Below are 21597 nucleotides of genomic sequence, written 5' to 3' on the forward strand. Positions count from 1 at the left end.
TGTTTTTCCATTCTTGTGATACTTCACTTAGAAGAATGGGCTTCAGTTCCATCCAGGTTAATACAAAAGATATTAGTTCACCTTTTTTTTGTGTCTGTGGCTGAGTAGTACTCTATAATATACATATACCACATTTTATATAATGTCTTTGAATAAAGTTTTGTAATTTGTTCTATATAGATCTTACACATATTTTGTTAAATGTATTCTTAGTTAACTTGTTAAACTTTGTGTGGCAGATTAATTTGCAAAGATAGCTGCAATAATCCCTACCATCCTGCATGTTTGTCCCTTTGCAATGCTTGTTTCCCCTCTCTCAAGAAGAAAACCTCTTTCCCAACTCCTTGAGGTTGAGCTGATGTTGTGAATTGCATAGAACAGAATATAGTGGAAGTGATGCTGTGGAACTTCCAAGTCTAAGCCTTAAGAGGCCTTGCAGCTTCTGCTTTTGCCCACTTGAAAAGCTGCTGTAAGACTACCATGTGAAAAAGCGTGGGTTAGCCTAGAGCGGAGATGAACTACTGTAGCTGAGGACTCCCAAACCTGCCAGCCGACAGCCAGCCTCAATCACCAGACGTATGAGCGAGGCCGTCTTAGGCATCCAGCTCCAGTTCAAGTCCCTAGATGATTTAGTCACATAAGTGAGCCCCGAAGCACCAGCAAATGAATTCCCTACTTGAGTCCAGCCCAAATCGCTGACACAGAGAACTGTGAGGGAATAAAATGGTTATTGTTTTAAGTCATTCAGTATTGGCTGGTTTGTTACAGAGCAATAAAGAACTGAAGTACCCCTGATGTTTGTCTAATAGTTTGTAGATTCTTTTACATTTTCTACTTAAAAAATCATATAATCTAAATATGATGGCAGTTTAGGTTTTTATTTCCAATCTTTATATTGCTATTTCTTTTTCTCACTTTGCCAGTACAGTGTTGAATAGAAGGAGTGATTGTGAGTATCTTTATTTACTTCTTCGTTTCAAAAGGAATACTTTTAAAGTTTTGCCATTAAGAATGATATTTGCTGTTGGTTTTTATAGAGGCTATTTATCAGGCTTTGAAAGTTGTCTTTTGTTTCTAGTTGAAGGATTTTACTCTTAAAGATTCTCTCTCTTTGCCAGGAGAGTCTTGGCCACACTGACCCAAAGGCTGCTCCTTGTGTGGGCCTGAGCAGGCTGAGGGCAGAGTCGTCTATTTCCTCCTGCGAGTGGGACCAAATGCTCTCCCAGCAACACCTCTTCACAGCGCAGAGCTTGCTTTTCTCCTGGGCTGCTGCTGAGCCCACATCTTACCCTGTCGTGGTGGTGGGACTTCTTGTCATTGTGTACGTTTTTTGAAGAGAGGGGAGTGTGATGATAAGGTTGTCATTTCGCATTGTTATCTTGTCATGAATTTGTCCTGAATTTCACGTTAAAATAGGTTCATCAAGACTGAGCAACACAGTGAGATCCTGTATCTACAAAAAATACAAAAATTGGCCAGGCGTGATGGCGTGGACCTGTAGTCCCAGCTGCTCAGGGGGCTGAGGCAGAAGGATTGCTTGAGCCCAGGAGTTTGAGGTTGCAGTGAGCTACAGTGATGCCACTGTGATCTGGCCTGGGCGACAGAGCAAGACCTTGTCTCAGAAAAAAAAAAAAAAAAAGGCCCATCATTCCCACCTTCTGAAGCCATTTGGGACCTTCGTTTTGCCTTGGAGCACCTTTAACATCCCTCCCAGTGTTCATCACCTTTAAATGTCATGAGCTTGTCCTTGCACTCCTATCAGCTATCAATCTGGAGCCCCAGATGAAGCCCTACAGTTGAGCAGAATGCCTCTCTACTACCTGTGTGTCCTTGGGCAGGCCCCCAACTTCTTGGGTTTTTTGGGTCCTCAAAAACATGAAAGTTGTAAAAACATGAAAGTTCTGTGAATTCATATTTGGGGCAGAACAAGGTTGAGAAGAGCTTGTCTTTTCTTTTATCCTTCCCAGCTGGAATGTCTTCCCTCTCTTTTCCATGTGTCCAAATCTCACTCACCCTTCAGGCCCATCTCCAGGGAGCCTGCCCTGATCCCCTAGTCCATCCCTCTGTCCGCCTCTCCAACTGTTGAATACTTAGGGTTAGTGCTGTGCAAGCTAGCTGCCTCATAGGTTAATCTTGCCTCTCTGGCCAATCTCAGAATTTGAGTGTCTCTTGCCCTCCTGGGGTCACCGGGAGTATCTGTGACAGCCCATAGTTTGCTCCACAGGGAGGGGATACTTGACTAGGGCAGGGTGGGGAGGAAGATGTGAGGCCCAGGCAGGGTTCCTCTCTGCCTCTGCCCTACTCTCCTCCACAAAACTGCAAGGGCCTGAAGCTTGTCCCCCAAAGTCACAGATTGCTTAATGTCAGTGGTCCCCAAACTTTTTGGCACCAGGGACTGGTTTCATGGAAGATAATTTTTCCATGGATGGGGAGGGGATAAGGGGTGGGGTGTAGGAGGGGGAGCTCAGGCGGTGATGAGAGCCCTGGGGAGGGGAGTGCCCCTCCCTTCCTAAGTTTCATGGAAGACAGTTTTTCCATGGACCGGGGGTGGGGTGGTCAGCTAAACTCTGTGGCCTTGTCCCCCAGGCTTATGTGACCTCACTGGGTAGTGATGACCTCACAGGCCTTCTCAGTTTCCATGGCAGCGTAACCATGGAAACTTGGCACCCTTGGGAAACTTCCCTACCATTTCTCTACGAGATACCAATCTGTTTGGTTGCCTGAGAGAGAATGTCTGACCGGATCTTCTACATTAATTCTAACTTATCCTCTGTCCCCTGGGAGGGCTGCACTGCAGGTAGGCCAAGGCCAGGCATCTGGACAAGAGGCATTGGTGTATGCACAACCTCACCTGGTTGCCAGTCTTGGGCTTGCCCACCACTGCAGAACTTCTCTAGCCATAAGTAGTACCATGGCCTGGGGCCCCCTCAGGGATCCACAGTGTTCCTGCTCACTGCTGAGGGCAAGCAAAATATTGTCTCTGAGCAAGTTCTCCTAAAGTTTCTAATCTTTTTAAATCTAGCTTTCTCTTTTGAACTACAATATGCTTCCAGTTAGACCCTTTCCTGATTGGCCTCTTAGCAAAAGCCAAATGTGTTTTTGTTGGCAAGTGATAAATGGAGCAGTTTGAGGAGAGCTATTGAGGGATGCTCATGAACCTGCTCTTCAGACCCAGGCACCTTTACTGTGCTGTCCTGAAGACACAAACAAGGGCCCCTTCAGACACATCCCAGTCTGAGTGCTGAGTCCTGGGGGGCAAGGGTGGCGTCCTGTAGCTGGGAAGAACGGAGAGCTGAGGAGAGTGACGCAGCGCTGCTGAGACTGGAAGCCTGAGCAAGTGGCAGCCGAGGAGGTTGGGTAGATGTGAGAAGGCTCCTTGAGCCTAGACATGGCACCCAGAGTCTGGCTCTGACCTTTCCGGTCACTCTGCTTCAGCATTTGGCCTTCAGAAAGTATTAGAAAATCTAGACAAAAGTGTCAAAGGGCTAGAGCTCAGTATGGTTGAGACAGGCTGTATGAATGAGGCCCAAGAGGATCTGCCAAGGCGGGAGGGGTTCTTACCTGATATATATTAGACTGTTTCTTCCAGAGCTTGAAAACCACTTCCATGAAATCCTCAGAAGGGACAGAACTTAAGAATCTTTCCTTGGTTGTGGAAGGGAGAGACTGAGGGGGTCCCGATTGCAATTATTTTGAGGTTCTACTGTTCTCTCTGGGAATGGGGAGGACATCCTGGTCTGCTGCTGCTGCAGGCTCCAGGGAACTGCTTTTGCAGCCAGTGCGCCATCTCTAGGGAACCCATAGGAGTGATTGGCCAAAGCTGTGTTTGGGATGCCAAGCAGAGGGGAGGGCTTCAGCCAGATACAGGAAGAGATATGAGAGCAGGGACATCGTGACGGCACAGTGTATAAAGCAAAAGTGACTGATCAGTTCTGGTTTTCTTTCCAGCACCTGCGCCTCCCACTTCTCCTCCTATACGTGGTTACTGCCATGTCCTCTACCGAGGGCGTGGAGAAGCTCGGGTGAGCTGGCATGGGGAGACATACTGCCTGGTTGGCGGCTACCGACTCTACGGGGATGCTCCTTTGGCCACACCAGCAAAGGCTGAAGCAGAGAAGCCAGCCCCCAGACCCCGCAGCCCAGCTCCCAAGAAATGCCAGGCCCCTAAGAGATGCCAGGCTGTGACGGAGGCAAAGAGTTAAATTGCCCTAGCCCAAAAATTCACCGCTTGCAGTGTGGTGGCAGAATGCAGACTCAGAAGAAGGCTGCTGGCTGAGCCACTCTGCAGAAAGGAGAAATGTTGAGCTCCCCTGAGACACCTAATGCCTCTTCTGCAGTGACCTCCACATTCCACCACTGGAGGTACAAGCTCAGCCATTCTGCCTAAGCCTTTCTCAGCTGTGGGCCCCTTTCCATCCTAACTGGCCCTGGACAAGGAGCCTCAGAAACTGAGACTGCTTTGAACATCCAGGGCCAAAAATGACCTGAAAGAACACCTGATGGTCCTCCACTCAGTCCTCCAGAGTTCCTTCTTGGGCAGAAGCATGAAAAGTCTACAGTGTGCTAGCCGAGAAGGCAAGTGCAGAGAGATGGTGCAGAGCAGCCTGGCAGGGGCTGGCCCACCAGACAAGCTCCTGCTTGGAGTCACTGCTGGCAATGACCAGCACAAGCCAAGAGGGACTGGGCTTCCCGAAACTGAAGAATTCTGTGGCTACCCACAGCAGGAGGGAGCCTCCTGCCTGGGGTCTCCCGAGGCAGAATAAAGAGACCCAGGGAGACCTGCTACCTGAAGCAGGAAAATATAGAGAATGTCACAGGTTTCTTTATTCCCAGCCCTTTGATGGCCCCGCTGGGGTCCTTACTGTTTAATAGAACGATTTTCTCTAGCAACAACAACAACAACAAAGAGCTTTTAATCATGATTAAGTATTAAAGTTTATGAATGCTTGTTTTGGGCATCTATTGAGATAGTTTGTCTCCTTTAATCCGTTATCGTGGCAAATGATATTTACGAATTTTCTAGTGTTAAATTATTCTTGCATTCCTGGCATAAATAGAGTTTGGTCATAATAGGTATTCTTTTTATACATTCCTGGATTCATTTGCTTATATTTTGCTTGGAATGTTTTGTATCTATGTTCATGAGATTGACCTGTAACTTTTTTCCTTATACTTTCCTTGTCTCATTTTGATATCAGAGTTTCACTGACTTCATAGGATGAGTGTGAAAGTGTTCACTCTTTTTCTACTTCCTGGAATCGTTTGTATATGATGAAAATTATCTGTGTACACACCTAAAAACCATTTTAGCTGATGTTTTCTTTGTGAAAAGGTTTTAATTTCTTTTTCTGATTCAGTTTGTTTAATGGTAAGACGACTATTCTGGCTTCCTACTTCTTTTTGAGTTAGTTTTGGTAAGATAAATTTTTCTGGACAATTTTCCATTCTGCCTAAGTTTTCAAACACATTTTATTCACATTGTTCTCTATCTTTTTCATCTACATTGAATCAATAGTTATTTCTCCCTTTTTATTCACAATATCAATTATATTCATGTTCTTTCTCCTTGATCAATTTCACCAATTGATCAATGTCATCAATTATTTAAACTTTTTTTTTTTCTGTTTTCTGAAGCAGAATCTCACTCTCTCACCCTGGCATCATGCTAGCTCACTGCAATCTCAAACTTCTGGGCTCAAAGAATCCTCTTGCCTCAGCCTCCTGAGTGGCCAGGACTATAGGCGCACAACACGACACCTGGTTAATTTTTCTATTTATAGTAGAGACGAGTCTCTGGCTAATTTTTTTATTTTCAGTTGAGATGGGTCTTGTTCTTGTTCAGGCTGGTCTTGAACTCCTGAGCTCAAGCGATCCTCCCGCCTCAGCCTCCCAGAGTGCTAGGATTACAGGTGTGAGCCACCGCACTGGCCTATTTAAGCTTTTAAAATCATCTTTTCAGAGAACTAACATTTGGTTTTGCTGATCCTTTCTACTATATCCCTTTTTCTATTTCACTAATTTCTACTTTCATCTACATTATTTAAAACTCGACTTTCTTTAGCTTCATTTGTTTGTTCCTTTCGTAACACTTTAAGTCAGTTGCTCCACTCTTTAATTTGCAGCCCTTCTGCTTTTTTAAATATAAGTACTGAAGGCCATAAACCTTCCTCTCAATGGTTACATCTTCCTCTTTTGCTGCATCTTACAAGTTTTGATACATAGTATTTCATTATGGCTTATATTTAAGTTTTAAGATTTCTATCATGCTTTCTTCTTTGACACATGAATTGTTTTAAAATATACAAATGAATGGAAATTTATATAAATTTTTAGTTATTGACTTTTAATTTAATTTGTGGTTGGAGAATGAAGGCTGTGTGATAACAATTCTTTAAAAATTTATTGAGCCTTATTTTATGTGCTAGCATATGGTCAATTTTTGGAAAATGTTTTATATGTTCTTCAGAAGAATATATATTTTTTAATTGGTGTAGATTTTATGCATTTCCAAAAAAGCAAGCTTATATATTGAACCATTAAAATCTTACAAGACTTAACTATCTTTTTAAGGGCTCAAGAGAGGTGTGTTGAGACTTTCCACTGCAAAAGTAGATTTGTAGATGTCTCCCTGTAATGCTATCAATTTTTACTTCATATATTTGAGGCTAATTAATTAGATGCACACAATTCAGTTTTAATACCCTTTTGGTGAAATAATTCTTTTAATATTATGCAGTTATCCTCTGTAGCAGACACTGCTGAGGCTCTGTTTATAGCTTCTCAGGCTACATTGAAGGCTGCTTTCTGTGAATACCTGCAACTCAGTTTGCCAAACATATTTGGACCCCTCACAGGGCAAGCAGGAAGTGCTGGTAAGCATCTTAAGGCCCCAGAAGAATTCCTAAACTAATGATGAATGAGGAGTTAGTACATTAATACTCTAACTTCTTGGCCTCTTAGTTTGTATTATCCTCAAGTCTGTTTAACCTTGTCTCCCAGGGCTCCCCATAGACTTGAGCTCCAGTTCCCCACAGTGTGAACCAGTTTGATAACATATCCTATATTGGCCTTGATCTCATTCCTGATTCACTTCCTTACTACCATATTGGTGTTTCTGGAAATAAATTATTTGCACTCAAATTCAAGACAAGTATTTATTCCTAATAATAAGAGTGGTGATATGTTTTATTGGGTGACATTTTGGGATTTAAAAGGTATGCTAGTAATAATAATGCTAGGATAACAGGAGTAAGTCAGGACTGTCTCAGGGCAAACAAGACATAAATTCACCCTACTAATTATGCTTTTTGTCCTAAAATCTGTTTATGTCAATAATTACTTCAACTTCCTTTTGCTTAGTATTTGCCTGGTATATCTTTTCCCATTACTTTACTTTGAACTTTTCCAAATCATTGTTTTGGGTATGTTTCATTTAAATGGCATATGGTTGAGTTTTTTAAAATACTATCTGATATCTCAGGACTTGACCAAAAAAAAGTAAAATAAAATAAAATACCATCTGGGAGATCTCTGTATTTTAACTGTTGAATTTCGGCCATTGATAATTTAGCCTTGTTACTACCACCTAATTTTTGGCTTTCTATTGACCTACTTTTTCTGTTTCTTTTTTCTCTTTGAGTTTGTGCTTATTTTCTTATTCTTTTTCCCCCTTTATTGGTTTGGAGCCTATACATTCTGATTCTATTCTTTTAGTGGTTATCCTAATAATTTCCCCCTGAATATGTAATAAAATATGAAGTTTAACCACTTCATCTTTCCCAAAGAATTCAAAGACCTTGGAATAGTTTACCTCTGATAATTCCCCTCCCAATTTATATCATGTTATTTTCTTGTATTTTATTTGTCAGGTTTTTGAAACCACAAATTATATATTATTATTATTATTATCATTGTTTTATGTGTGATTATTTAGATTTGCCTATTTATTAATTTATTTGCTTACCATTCTTTCTTGCATCTCAAACCTTTCTTTTGGTATGATTTTCCTTCTTCCTATAATATATCTTTTAGAACCTCTTTTACTGTTGATAGTAAACTCCCAATTTTTGTTCATCTGATATTTTTACTTTATCCTCCCATTTGAAAGTTTGTTTTGCTAGGTACAATATTCTGAGTTAATAATTATTTTTGCTCATCACTTTGAAGCTATTATTCTACTTTCTAATGATTTCCACTACTATTTTTGTCTAACTAAGGAAGATCCATCTTTTTCTCTTGGTTTTTAAGATGTTCTCTTTGTCTTTGGTATACTCTAGTTTTACTACATTTTATGTAGTTGTGGAAATATTTTTATATGTCTTGTTTGTTAACCTTCCTATGTGTGTGTATTTATGTTTTTCATGAGGTTTGGAAAATTTTTAGTCATTAACTCTTTTTTTTTTTTTTTTGAGACAGAGTCTCACTTTGTTGCCCAGCTAGAGTGAGTGCTGTGGCGTCAGTCTAGCTCACAGCAACCTCAAACTCCTGGGATCAAGCGATCCTACTGCCTCAGCCTCCCGAGTAGCTGGGACTACAGGCATGCGCCACCATGCACGGCTAATTTTTTTTTCTATATATATTTTAGTTGGCCAGATAATTTATTTCTATTTTTAGTAGAGACGGGGTCTCGCTCAGGCTGGTCTCGAACTGACCTCGAGCGATCCACCCGCCTCGGCCTCCCAGAGGGCTAGGATTACAGGCGTGAGCCACCGCGCCCAGCCAGTCATTAACTCTTAAAATACGGCCTCTCGTCTAGTTTCTCTATTCTCTCCTTTGAATTTTTGATTAAATGTGTTACACATTTTCATTCTACATGCCAGATCCCTTAGCCTTTCCTTTTCATATTTTTCATCTCTTTGTTTCTCTGTGCCTTATTCTGAATAATTTCTTCAGACCCACCTTCCAATTAACTAACTCTTTCTTCAACTGTATTTAATGTGTTATTTAGCCCTTTTATATACATTTTTATTTCAATAAATTTTATTTATAAAATTTCTATTTTCTTTTCAAATCTGATCACTTTTGATAGTCTCTTGTTTATTTTTGTAATTTTTATCTTTCATTTAATTAGTCCATAATTAATCTATATCTGATAAGTTCAATACCTCAAGGCTTTGGGGGTTTAAATCTATTGCTTCTTATATCTGTTGACTTTCATTCATGGTCATTTGTTTCCTTGTGTGTTTAATGATCTTTTATTGTTAACTAGTCTTTGGTTGATCTTAATCTCTGAAAATGTTAGGTGCTTTTCTTCTGTCTCTGATTGGATTGTGTCCTTTCATCCTTATAAAAACCAGATCAACCAATCTTTCTAACACTGAACTTAGGCACATTTTCCTCCAAGATACCTTTGCTGACAACTCCTAATCTGGGTTAGATAACTCTCCTACATACTTCCTGAGCACCTTGCACCTCCTTCTGTCATCACATTTTATACAGTGTATTTTAATAATCTGTTTACTTAGATGTCTTCCTGACATAGTTACACTGTATCCCCAGTGTCTAGCACATGGCCTGGGCCATGGCAGGTAAGCAAATTGCTTGTGAATAAATTAAAGAACACCTGAATGAATAAATGAATGAATGGATGAGTGATGATAATGTTAGAGTGGACAAACTGGGGTTTAGAAAGAGGGTGAAGGATGGTGAAAGAAGATGAGAAGAAAAAAGGGAAATGACTGGTATGTTTAAGCTGTTCATTTTGTTCTCTTTGCTTAAATAGAATAAAGTCATTTCATTTCATCAAAACTTTATTGAGCATCCAGTATGTGCTAGGCACTCTGCTGGATGCTAGTAATACAAAGATGAAGATCAAAACAAGACAAAACAAAAACAAAAAAACCACTTCCTTACTTACCACCCCAATTTAAGGCAAATTTGGCTTGAGCCTGGAAAGCCGGCCCCTCAGGGATTCAGCACCAGGGTATGGCCCACTCTCATCTCCCCCTAACCTTCACTGTGCATCTTACAGCTGACCAGCAGGGACCTCTGCATCTTCCACCTGCCTGAGCAACTTTCCTCTACACGCATGATCTCATCATGGATGAGGCGCCTGGGAAAGTCAGGGGAGCTAGGGAGTCACGCCTTCTCTAGTGAGCCTGGGAAGTGCATAGGGACAGGGAGCTGAGACGGGCATGCTGATGGGGCGAGGGCAGAGGAGGCAAACTAGAAATGTTGGTGCCCTTGGCGCTGGGACAAAACTTGCCTAAGTGTGGAGGTGGTAGGTAACAGGGGCCTGGGGAGTTGCTCCATGGGATGGTGGAGTCAGAACTGGAGCTTAGGTGGTCAGGGAGGGGCCAGGGATGCGAGGACCCTTGGAAGCATTAGGAAAGAGAAGATGGCACACACAGAGGGCCTCCTTCTCTTTGAGCTTTTGAATTGCCCTCTCACCTCACACAGTGGATTATTGCCTCTCGTGTGAACTGTGCAAGAGGCAGTGGCATGGGCATGGCCTGGCTACACAGTGGCCCAGCCTCTCCTTATTCTGATGTTAGTGTGATTAGGGAGTCTGCCCTTGTCCTGTGTCAGGGGATCGGAGCATCTGGGAGCAGAGCAAACGGTGGGAGTCGGGGCAGAGGCCAACGGTTAGATCCTGTCCCCCGCACAGTCTGGGAAACAATAAACTTCCTCCTTCCCCTACCATTTCTCTGGAGACTAGAACCCTATTCTCTTACAACTGAAGGAAGCTCAACAACCTTCCGGAGGGTAATGATTGTTTGAAAGGCTTGTTTTGTGAGGAAGCCAACGAGAAGGTATGAGTTTGAGGGCTTAAAAACAATTCCTCCCTTGATCTGGGCCTGAGGAATGAGTGGGAATTCACTTCTCTATAGGAATGAGCTCATCCCTCTCTTCTGTTGAAGAACAGAGACAGAAGGAAAGCTTGGCAGGGCAGGCGCTGCGGGAGGCTTTGGGAGGAGGCAGGCGCTGCGGGAGTTGGAGCGCGGCAGGTCCTTTGCCCCTGCTCCGGCCCAGGGGGCAAGGGAGGGTGTTTGTGCTCCTCCCTCACCGACCTGTAGGCATCCAGGTGCCCACGGAAGGTGCTCCAAGGCACTGTCTTTGCAGTGATTCCCCGAGTGCTCAGAACGGTCCCTGCACACCCAGGACCGTCATCTGACCTCTTGGTTTAGTACAGTTGTGCGTTTTGGGAAAGTGGCCTTTCCAACCTGGGCTTGCCAAAAAAGTGCTTCAGACGTTCTTTCGGAGGGAAGGGCAGCGGATGGGAAATAGAAGAGCTCCCTAGGGTAGTCACGGGGGTTAGGTAACTGATGTTAGTTTCCATAAAAATCCTTTTGGGGATTGGGATGGAAATTTAATAATCTATGTGGTCCTAAGAGGGCACAACCCATACCTGCTGAGAACACAGACAGAAAACCGGCAGCAAACGTCACGCGGTTCACCATGAGATCAACACCGCCGCCCGCGCGGCACCCCCGCCATCCGCGCATGCGCACACACGTCCACCCGAGACCTCCCCTCGCCCGGCCTCCCCGGCCCGCCCTCCCCCCGGCCGCCGCGGCCACCGAGTGCCGGCGCCTCGCGGGCGTCCCAGGGCGGCTCAGGCGCTGATCTCCACTGGGCCGGTCTCCTCTTGCTCGCGGATTATGTGCACTCCCGCAGTCCGCAGAGTGCGCGAGGCGCTGCGCGAGCGGCCGGGCGAGCTCGGGGCCCTGGGCGGCGACGTGTGCGTCCGGCCGGTGGCAGGGGAGCGCGCTGGGGAGCGCGGGTAGCGGCGGGCCGAGCGGATGGGCAGCCCGGGCGAGCGGCCGGGCACGGCGGGCGACACGGAGTAGCCGGGCGGGCCGGGCTCTGTCGCGCTCCGAGGCTCCGGGACGGGGTTCTCCTCGGGCTCTGGGGAGTCCTGCAAGGACGGCGCGGCGGGGATCAGCGGGCAGCCGGCCCGGCCTGGGAGCGAGCCTGTGTTAGAGGGCGCTGGGAGAACCCAGGTGAGGGAGGCACGGTTCCCTCCGCACTGCCACCTCCTGGAGGCAGCAGACGTAGGTCTTGTTTTTCTTGCAGTGCACCACACTTAGCATGGTGCCTGGCACATACAGGTGCTCAGTAAATGTCGAAATACGTTAATTTGAGTGCTTTGCCCTTTATTCTCTCCTCTTTCTGCCTGTCTCGGACAGCCTAAGGCAGAGATAGTTTGGAATAGTGGGAAAATCACCAAAACTAGTGTCCAAAAACCTAGGTTAATTCACTTGTTTAAACCTGGGCAAGTCATTTAATCTCCCGGCCTTATTTTTTCTAATCTCTAAAATCGGGGCAACACAAATATTTCACAGGGTTATTCTGAGTCCTATAAAGTGGTAGCAGTTTGGTATGGCTCCCTAGTGCCCGGCACATGGTAGGGCCTCACTGCATATTTGTGGGGTGCCCAACCCAGAGCTGCTCACCTTGTCTTTCAGGATGTAGAGTGCCATGGGGTTCTTCCGCTCCTGCTCTCCGCTTCGTGGGAGGGTGTCTGCTACACAGGGGAAAGAATAGGATGGCTGGTCCAGGTGCAGACTCTCTCCACCAGCCGGCACCTATGCTCTTTACTCCCCACCCGGCCCATCACAACCTCCACCAACATGTCTGACTACTCCCGGTCCTACCTTGGCCACACCTCTCCCTGCTCTGCAGTCTTCGTGCAGTTGGTGGAGGAAGGGGCCCTGCGGAGCCGGTTTCCTTGTTGCCCAGTTTTGCCTTTTCCCAGCATCCCACTGATGTGAGTGGCGATGGGATGGGTGAGTGGGTGACTGGGAACTCACCTTCTTGTTTGAGACGGTCATCACTCTGATCCATGTATTCCAGGGAGTTTTGCTTCTCCAGCTTCCTTTGCTTCCTGCAAATTAATCCAGCCCCCTCCATGAGCGGGGCTATTGGATGTGAGTAGGAGAAGATCCAGGGGGAATACAGGGAGGGATCCGAAGGCCATAAAAGAGGCCTTGTGACTGGAAGATGGGTGGGTGAGGTTGGGAGCAGGAGGTAGTCCCTGAGCTTTGGAATGAGTCACATCTAGGTTGGCACCCTGAGTCTATCACTAGCATTGTGACTGTGGGCAAGTCACAAATCCAAGTCTCGTTACCATTATCTGTAAACCACAGATAGTCATACTTAAAAGGTAGCATGCTAACCACAACCACAGTGCCTGGCCCAGAAAAGGTGCTCAGCAAGTGCAACCATTGTTAATTGTGCTGGGGTTGTCGGGTGTTGTGAGCACAGGATGCTGTTCCATACACAATGGAAAAACGGATCTCCTGGGAAGAGGTGAAGAGCCCTGGGAGGAAAGGCGTTTAAAGAGACTTAAGAAAAGAACAGAGATTGGGGTTAGGACAGATTGAAGGATTAGAGTTCTCAAGGTGTGGAACTTGGAGAGTTACCCAGACTTTTTGGAGGGTTTCCAGCAGGCACAGACTGTCACCAAGGTCACAAGGAGGAAGATGCCTCCTGTAGACAAGATGATGTAAAGAGAGCTTCTTCCTAGGGAAAGAGAGAAGCAGAGAGGTGGGAAAGTCTTCAGAGAAGGGGGCAACAGGTGGTGAGCAGAGCTTCCTGTGGTGGCAGGAGGAGAAAAGAAGGCCCGGGCAGCACGGCTGGCCATGGTGGAGCTTGCACAGAGCCCGCCTGCCCACCTGTTGCTGTCCTCCATGGATAGTTGGCCCATCTGTGCACCTCCTCTAGTGACACTCTCTCTCTCATGGGCACCTGCCCCTCAGGGTTTGGAGTGTTAAAGGAGGGCAGGCAGGGAGACTCACTGTACACGGTGATCTTGACGGGCAGGCTGCGGCCCTGGCTGATGGGGTTCTCCACCACGCAGCTGTACAGGTCATCGTCCTCCATGAGCACACGCGTGATGGTGAGCACCTTTTGATTGGAGGACAGGAGCATTCGCGAGTCATTGAGGAGGGGCTTGCCATCCTTCAGCCAGGTGTAGCTGGGCTTGGTGCCGTTCTCATGCGAGCAGTTCAGGGTGAAGGCCTCACTGAGCTCCAGGACAGTGGTCGAAGCCACTAACACCTGTGGCCTTGAAATGGGCACTGAGACCCAGGGTGGGGGAGCCGGTGAGTCATCGGCTAAAAAGCTTCTCCCTTCCCTTTGTTCTCTCCCTACCTTCCAACGCACATTTAACACCACCTTTCAACTCAGTCTGTGGGCTAAGAAGACCCCTCAGGGATCCTCAGTCCAGTCCTTCCCATCACTTATTCATTCACTCATTCACCAACTATTTATTGAGTGCCAACTAGGCACAGGGGCTATAATGCCGAACAAGACAGCAGTGGGGTCTACCCTCATTCCCTTCTTCCCAAATGCCTTCCCATGACCACTGGGCTTTAATGTCTGAAACTGATCCAGGCTGGATGATATTTTAGTTGGGCTAAGCCTACGTCCAACTGTCTGGGTTCAAATCTTGGTTTTATCACTTACTAGCTGTGTGATCTTAGGCACATTACTCAGTCTCTCTGTGCCTCACTTTCCTCATCTGCAAAATGGAATAGTGACATTAACTATCCCTAGATTATTATAAGCATTAAATAAGTCAACATTTGCAAAGCACTTAAAATAGTTTCTGGCATGTGGTAAGCACTCTATACATGTTAGCTGTGCCTATCTGCCAGCTTCTTTTTCTTTGTTTTTGTTTTGTTTTGGGAGTTTTTGTTTGTTTTGAGACAGAGTCTCATTCTGTTTCCTGGGCTAGAATGCAGTGGCTTCACCATAGCTCACAGCAACCTCAAACTCCTGGGCTCAAGCGATCCTCCTGCATCAACCTCCCAGAGTAGCTGGGACTACAGGCACGTGCCACCACGCCCAGCTAATTTTTCTGTTTTTTTAGTAGAGACGGAGTCTTACTTTGTTGCCCAGGCTGTTCTCCAACTCCTGGCATCAAGGGATCCTCCTGCCTCGGCCTCCCAAAGTGCTGGGGTTACAGGCATGAGCCACCATGCCTGGCCCTATCTGCCAACTTCTGATATCCACTTGGCTTAGTCTCAGCTCCCAAGTGCCTTTTGCGTTGGTTTTCCCTGGGCCTAGCTAGTGTGCTGGGCAGACCCTGCCCCAGTCCCAGTCATCAGTCCTGCCTCCTTCCCTGCCAGAGCACTTTACCGTCTACAGTGAGGTTGATGGTCTTCTCCCCGGTGAAGGTGTCATCGGTGATGGAGATCTCGACCTCATAGGTGCCCTCATCGGCCAGCTGCAGGTCACTGAGAAGCAGGGAGCCATTTTCAAAGAGCCTGATACGGTCTCGATAGTCAGGCCGCAGGGTGCCGATGACCTCCGTGCCAATGGACTGCACCACAGTCACTGGCTTGTCCCGCTTCAGCTGCCACTTCACTACAGGCTTATCACTGCTGGTGCTGCTGTACTGCACAGAGAGCAGGGCCGACTTCCCCACAGTGCCATGAATCAGGCGCACTGGGCTGGTGATGTTCACCCCCTCCAGGGGGTCTGCAAACAGAGGTCCATGGGAAAAGGGCAGCATCAGGCCATGGGCTTCTTAGCCCACTTCCACCTTTAAGCCCTCTGATCTCCCAAAGCCTCGCCCCTCTGGACCCTTCACTCCCGCCAGTCCTTGCTTCTTACCTGTGGGTGCCATCTCCTCTCCCATGGCAGCTCTGTGCTCCCTGCTCCTCTGTCCTCCCTCACAGCTATCCCATGGCCCTCAGTCCTGCTCGCATCTAGCCCTCTGCCTCTCTGGCACTTTTTCCCACTGCCTTCCTCTTGCAGAAGATTTCACCTAACCCACACCATTATGTGCTTCATTCCTAGAAATATCTATTGAGTATCTTCTATGTGCCAGGGACTGTTCTATGTCCTTGGGATATATCAATGAGCAAAGCAGGCAAAAAAAAAAAAAAAAAATCCCTAGTCCCTGAAGCTTATAGGGCATTAGACCTCAGGGTGAATTTGTCAGATCTTTCTGGTTGGGGATTGGGACTGTGGGGACATGAAGAAAACAAGGGAACATATATTTGCAAAGAAGGGAGTGTGTCATAAGACAGTGCCAGTAAAGGAGAAGCTTAGGGACTTGAAGACAACTTGACCACTTCCCAGTCATGCCAAGAGCCTCCCCCATCATCACTCCAGCTGCATGTAGCATCTTACTAGGCCTGCTCGGTGCAGAACAGTCCTGCAACTGGGCAGGTGGTTTGGAGAATTCACCCAAACTCAAGCCCAGTCTGTATTCCCTCTAGAGGAGAGATTTGGGATGGGTAGAACAAAGAGTTTGGAATCAGAAGGGCCTTGTAAGACTGGGCTCTACCACTCATTGGCTGTGTGGATTTGGGTAAGTAATCTTGCTAAGCCTCTTTCTTCTCATTTATAAAACAAGAATAATAACAGCAGCAAATGCCTTATCAAGTCCACAGGATTATAAAGTACAATATGCATATCACTTATTGTTGTGTAATGGAGAAAACATAGGATTGAGCATCAGAGATTTGGGCCCTGTTATTGGTGTATGACCTAGGGAAAGTCACTTATCTCTCTGGAGCTCAGATTCCCCATAGGTAAAATGAGTAGTAGGCTAGGTGGCCTCACTGGTTTGTTCCAGCCCTGTAATTCTAGGATTTTATCATCATGTTTAACAGATGCCCTATCCAGAGACACATCTCACATTTCAGAGATGTTTTAGGAACTTTGGGGCTTGAACAGATGCTCTTCATTGGTGTTACCTGGCCTTGTAGAGCATTTAAGCTGCCCAAAGTAGGGTCTTCTGAAGGGAGGCCAGTTGGGAACAGGGCTGAGTTTAGCTGAGTGGACACATACATACCAGTTCTCAGTCCCTCTGGACCCCAAGCTGCTTCCTTTGACTGTCATTGCCTCTTCAGTTCCCTCTTTCTTTCTCACCCTTATTTCCCACTCTGCTACTGCTGCAGTTTAGGGTTTGGGAAGCTGAGCTGTATCTTTTCATACCTTACTCCTCTCCTTGTGCCTAGAGGGCCCAGACCAAACCAAGAGACAGCTAAACTAAAAGGTTAGTTGTGAAGATCAAAGCAAATTTTATTTAATAAATTTATTCAATTCATTTTTTGGAATAAGTGCCTTTGTTAAGTAGTGAGCTCCTCATCTTTGGAAGTGGTCAAGGAAAGGCCAGTTGGCTATTTCTTCACCTCTCTGGGCCTCAGCTTCCTCCTCTGTATAATGAAGTGGTAGGACCAGATGATCTCTAGGGGCCTTCCCAACTCTGACATCCTATGATCCATTACCTGCCAGGAATGTTGGGATAATAAAACCTTAAGAGCGATAAGAGACAACTCTAATGATTAAAGCTGCTGTGAGTGAATATCTGAATATCATATGCTTGTTATTGAAGGAAAGTCTTAATTTGGGGCAGGTAGAATGGACAAAATTAACTACTTTCAAACATTTTTTATTAGTGGTATTTTAACTCCCACAAAATCTTATATAAAAATGGAAAGAAATGCAATATGGTTCCGGCTCACCTGCTTTGGTAGAAAAGGTGGTGGGGACCAGAGTCTTGTCCTCCTCAATAACTTGAGGAGCAACTAGGAATCCCTATAACTCTGTGTATGAGACTAAAATCCATCTGGCTACTTGATCCTTAAGGTTTCTTCAAATTCTTCTTTTCTTTTTTTTTTTTTTTGAGACAGAGTCTCGCTTTGTTGCCCAGGCTAGAGTGAGTGCCGTGGCGACAGCCTAGCTCACAGCAACCTCAAACTCCTGGGCTTAAGCGATCCTACTGCCTCAGCCTCCCGAGTAGCTGGGACTACAGGCATGCGCCACCATGCCCGGCTAATTTTTTTTTCTATATTTTAGTTGGCCAGATAATTTCTTTCTATTTTTAGTAGAGACGGGGTCTCACTCTTGCTGGTCTCGAACTCCTGACCTAGAGCAATCCACCCGCCTCGGCCTCCCAGAGTGCTAGGATTACAGGCGTGAGCCACCGCGCCCGGCCCTCAAATTCTTATTTTCTGTGATTACTTAAGTAGGAATTCCTGCCTAGCAACTGCTAGGTCTCAGGCTTGGATTGATTTAAAAACACGAGCTTTCAAGTTTCCCTGAATATGTAAATAGGCTTTGGTATGTGTAACTTGAGGTGGCCCCCTAAAAAATCATTGAGCTTCATTAAAGGCCACAGTGGTGATAATCAAATAGCTAGGAACACCTATCCCCTTTCTCAGGACCAGCCTGAAGTAGTGGGGTACGCACATGAGGGCTACATATGCAGACCCATCTTGGAGTTCACCAAGTCTGGGTAATGACCCCAAGCACCAAACTTTGAAGGTTCTCATTTCCTTCTCCTGGGAGGCTGGACAGTGACAGCCCCAAGGACAAATGGAAGGGACTCCCCCTTCCCCTTCTATCTTTTCTGGCCTCCTTTGAGCTTCCTTGGCTCCCACACTCTCCTATCCCATCCAAGGGCCCAGGAGCCCCTCTGTGATGTCTTTCCCCCTGAAATCTGCTCTTTCGGCCAATTTAAACTTGATTTATTCTGGATGAAAACATTGGAGATGCTACAGCTCATGGATTGCCCCAGGCCTCACTCCCATCTAGGTGGGTATCCTCATCATGACTGTGAACATGAGTGTACCCAGGACTCAAAGGGATGTGTACACACGTGTCCATAAGTAAATGGAGGAGTCTTTCTCAGAAGTTGGCAGAGAGAGCATTTTGCTGAGCAAACACTGTTTCCCTAAAACTCTAGCCAAAATCATAGTCAGTGTTAAGTTCAGAGTTCCACAACTTTCAAGGGACACAGAGAACTGGGACAGGAGCCAAAGAAGGACACAGAAATGAGGAAATGGCTAACAACTAAGGTCCAGAGTGGAAATAAAAGAGCTAGGACTATTCAACCTTGAGAAACGATTAACTTAATCTTTGTCTCTGAGGCATCATTATGTAGAAAGTTTCTGTTCCCAATGGAAGCTGAACAAAAGGAAATTGAGATCTCAGCAAGATGTACCTATCTACCTAAATGATGCCATACTGGGTTAGGTCAGTGCCCGCCCCAACTCCACTCCCGTAGGATTTTGTCCTGCTGTGACGCCAAGGAATGTCAAATTTCAAAGTATAAGAATGTATGTGCAAATGGCCTTGGATTCCCTTAATAGCCTCTTCTCTTAAAGAAATCATCGTCTACTTCTTTTCATGTGCTCCCTTTGCTGGGCAAAAGTTTCCTTATACCAGTATTTGCCTTAAATTTGCCCTTTAAAAGTATCAATGGGGTGGTACCAAATTTACATTTTCATATTTGGTCTATATACACCTTGTCCATATTCTCTAACACCAAGGACACAACTATGTCCCTTTTTATCTGAAGAGTTTTTTGTTTTGTTTGGGTCTGTCTTCTGTGATCAGAATTGCATGCAGTAATCCAAAGGCAGTACACAGTTTCGTTTTTTCAAAGGAAAAACATTGTTTCTACTTTTGGTTTTTAATATCCTTCCTAATTACTGATGATCTGAGAAAACCATCCCCCTCTGCTGTTATGGTATAGGTGCATCACTGACTGTGTAAATGTTGGGGCTATTGTGTTATATTCTTACATTGTTATCCTGTCAGGTCTTTGTCATACTGGACCTCTTTGGCACATTTGCTCGTTTTGATTTACCCCCGAAAACTCCCTTGACTTTCTGGATACTACAGGCAACCCTCCCCGCCTCTCTGGATCCTGTCCTGATTTTACCTTCAAAATATCTCAACATGCACATTCCCACTAACTTCATTTTAATTCCAGTCCATGTTATTTTTCTCCTGGAAGATTGTGATAGCCCTACTATAGGCTGAATCGTGTCCGCCTCCCCCCATATTCATATGTTGAAGTCCTAAGCCCCAGTACCTCAGAATGTGACCTTATTTGACAATAGGGTCATTTGTAGATCTAATAAGTTAAGAAGGGGGTGAACCTACTTCAATATGTGTCCTTATAGAAAGGGGAAATTTGGACACAGACATGCATGCAGGGAGCATGCCATGTGAAGACTGGAGTTATGCTGCCACAAGCCAAGGACCTACCAGAAATGAGGAGGGAGACCTGAGACAGATCCTTCCTTAGGACCTTCAGAGGAAGCATGTCCCTGTCTATACCTTGATCTCCAACTTCCGGCTTCCAGAACAATGCAGTTCTGTTCTTTAAGCCAGCAGTCCCCAACCTTTTTGGCACCAGGGACTGGTTTCATGGAAGACAAATTTTCCACAGAAAAATCAGGGGCGAGTGATGGGGAGCTGCTGTAAATATGGATGAAGCTTCACTCATTCACCTGCCGCTCACCTCCTGCTATGTGTCCCAATTCTTAACAGGCCACAGACCAGTCCTGCTCCGTGGCCCAGGGCTGGGGACTGCAGGTTTAAGCCACCAGCTTGTGGTACTTTGTCACAGCAGCCCTAGCAATCTGAAACAAACTTCCTTTCTTATCTTATTTGCCTCCAGTTTCCCCTCCAATGCCTTGCTGTAGCCTGAGCTATCTGAAAGGCACCCCTAACCCTGCCAGTCCCCAGATTAAAAAAATCATTCACTTCCCCTCCCCCATCCATCACTTACAGATTACATTCCAGGCTGCTGAGTGTGGTTTACAAGGCTCTTGCCTAACTCAATCATACCTTCCTCTCCAGCAATGATGAACTGCTCTGCCCTGCCAAAACACTCGATGCAATTTCAAGCTGTAACCTTTGCCCATTTCCCCAGTGGTAATGCCCATTCACACTCCTGTTTTTCTCATCCTTTAACATTCAGTGCAGACATTCCTTCTACCAGGACACCTCCCCTGACATTCCCCACTCTCACCCGGGACCACCAGCACCAGCTTCCTGAGTGGGGGTAGATGGCCTTTCTCTGATTCCTGTGCATTTTCTGCATGTCTGACTCACCGTGATTCCTTCAGTTTATTAAAATGATCTCTGCTTCTGTTTGCACCACTAAGTTCTGAATTCCGTAATTGTGTGTGTATGTGTGTGTGTGCACCTAAATACATATATTTAAAATAAGAGCAATTCTCCAAGGAGTTGGTAGGAGGTGACACAGGAGGTAGGTATCTGTGGTGTGGGGTGGATTACGGATAGGTTGGTATTACTATCCCACACCAGCCAGCTCAGTATCTCCAAAGCTTCTTTCATCTCCTTTGCTGTATTACACTCAGAGAAGCCAGAGTTGAGGGGGGGGTACAAAACCAAGATTTCCCCCACCCCTCCCTCCAAGCCCCACTATAATCCCTTGGAAAGAATGCTGGACTGGCCCACGCTAACAAGTCATCCCATAAGAAATGGCCCAGTGCCCTTCATCTAATGTACTGAATGCCGTGGGAGCTGCAGTCAGGCAGCCTTTTGCGGGAGGGGGACAGGGGCCGGGCGGAAGGCACATGGAATGAAGTACGTTCAACACTAATGCCTGGATTCACTGACATGCTTCCCACGGCAGCTGAGCAATCTCCCCTCCTCCCGCCCCAAAGGCATTCAGGCCCTCAACTCTCCCCTCCCTCTTCTGTAAAAGCCCCGGGTCCTCTCTCCAGACCCTTGCCTACCCTTCTGGTCTCCTACCTGTCTGGATCAGAAGAAGGTAGACAAAAGGAGCGAGGTGCAGGGCTCTGGAGGCTCTGGACGGGGCTCCCCTTTCTCTCTTCATTTTGGGTGGCGATCTCCAGCTCTGGTGCAGACAATTAG

General features: G+C 46.1%; 2 protein-coding genes across 3 annotated transcripts; one reads left to right on the plus strand and one right to left on the minus strand.

The window, feature by feature from the left end:
* The first annotated feature begins 2730 nt into the window (after positions 1-2730).
* DPEP2NB (DPEP2 neighbor) lies at positions 2731-4276 on the plus strand. The gene is given in 3 exon segments (XM_045556908.1): positions 2731-2797; positions 3949-4188; positions 4191-4276. Coding segments are annotated over 3 exon segments (393 nt in total).
* Positions 4277-11034: 6758 nt separating this feature from the next.
* HEPACAM (hepatic and glial cell adhesion molecule) lies at positions 11035-21597 on the minus strand. Of its 2 annotated transcripts, none has more exons than XM_045555726.1 (7): positions 21475-21597; positions 15085-15426; positions 13740-14021; positions 13371-13464; positions 12753-12826; positions 12396-12466; positions 11035-11857 (listed from the first exon to the last, which is right to left on the minus strand). In XM_045555726.1, exons 1-7 carry the CDS (start codon positions 21557-21559, stop codon positions 11555-11557), a joined length of 1251 nt encoding a protein of 416 aa, XP_045411682.1. In that variant the 5' UTR covers positions 21560-21597; the 3' UTR covers positions 11035-11554. The 2 variants fall into 2 exon arrangements, with proteins under 2 accessions (XP_045411682.1, XP_045411681.1); XM_045555725.1 differs by having other exon boundaries at positions 11555-11857; positions 13365-13464; positions 21475-21583.

Source organism: Lemur catta, chromosome 7, assembly GCF_020740605.2.
Source record: "Lemur catta isolate mLemCat1 chromosome 7, mLemCat1.pri, whole genome shotgun sequence".
Classification (NCBI taxonomy): domain Eukaryota; kingdom Metazoa; phylum Chordata; class Mammalia; order Primates; family Lemuridae; genus Lemur; species Lemur catta.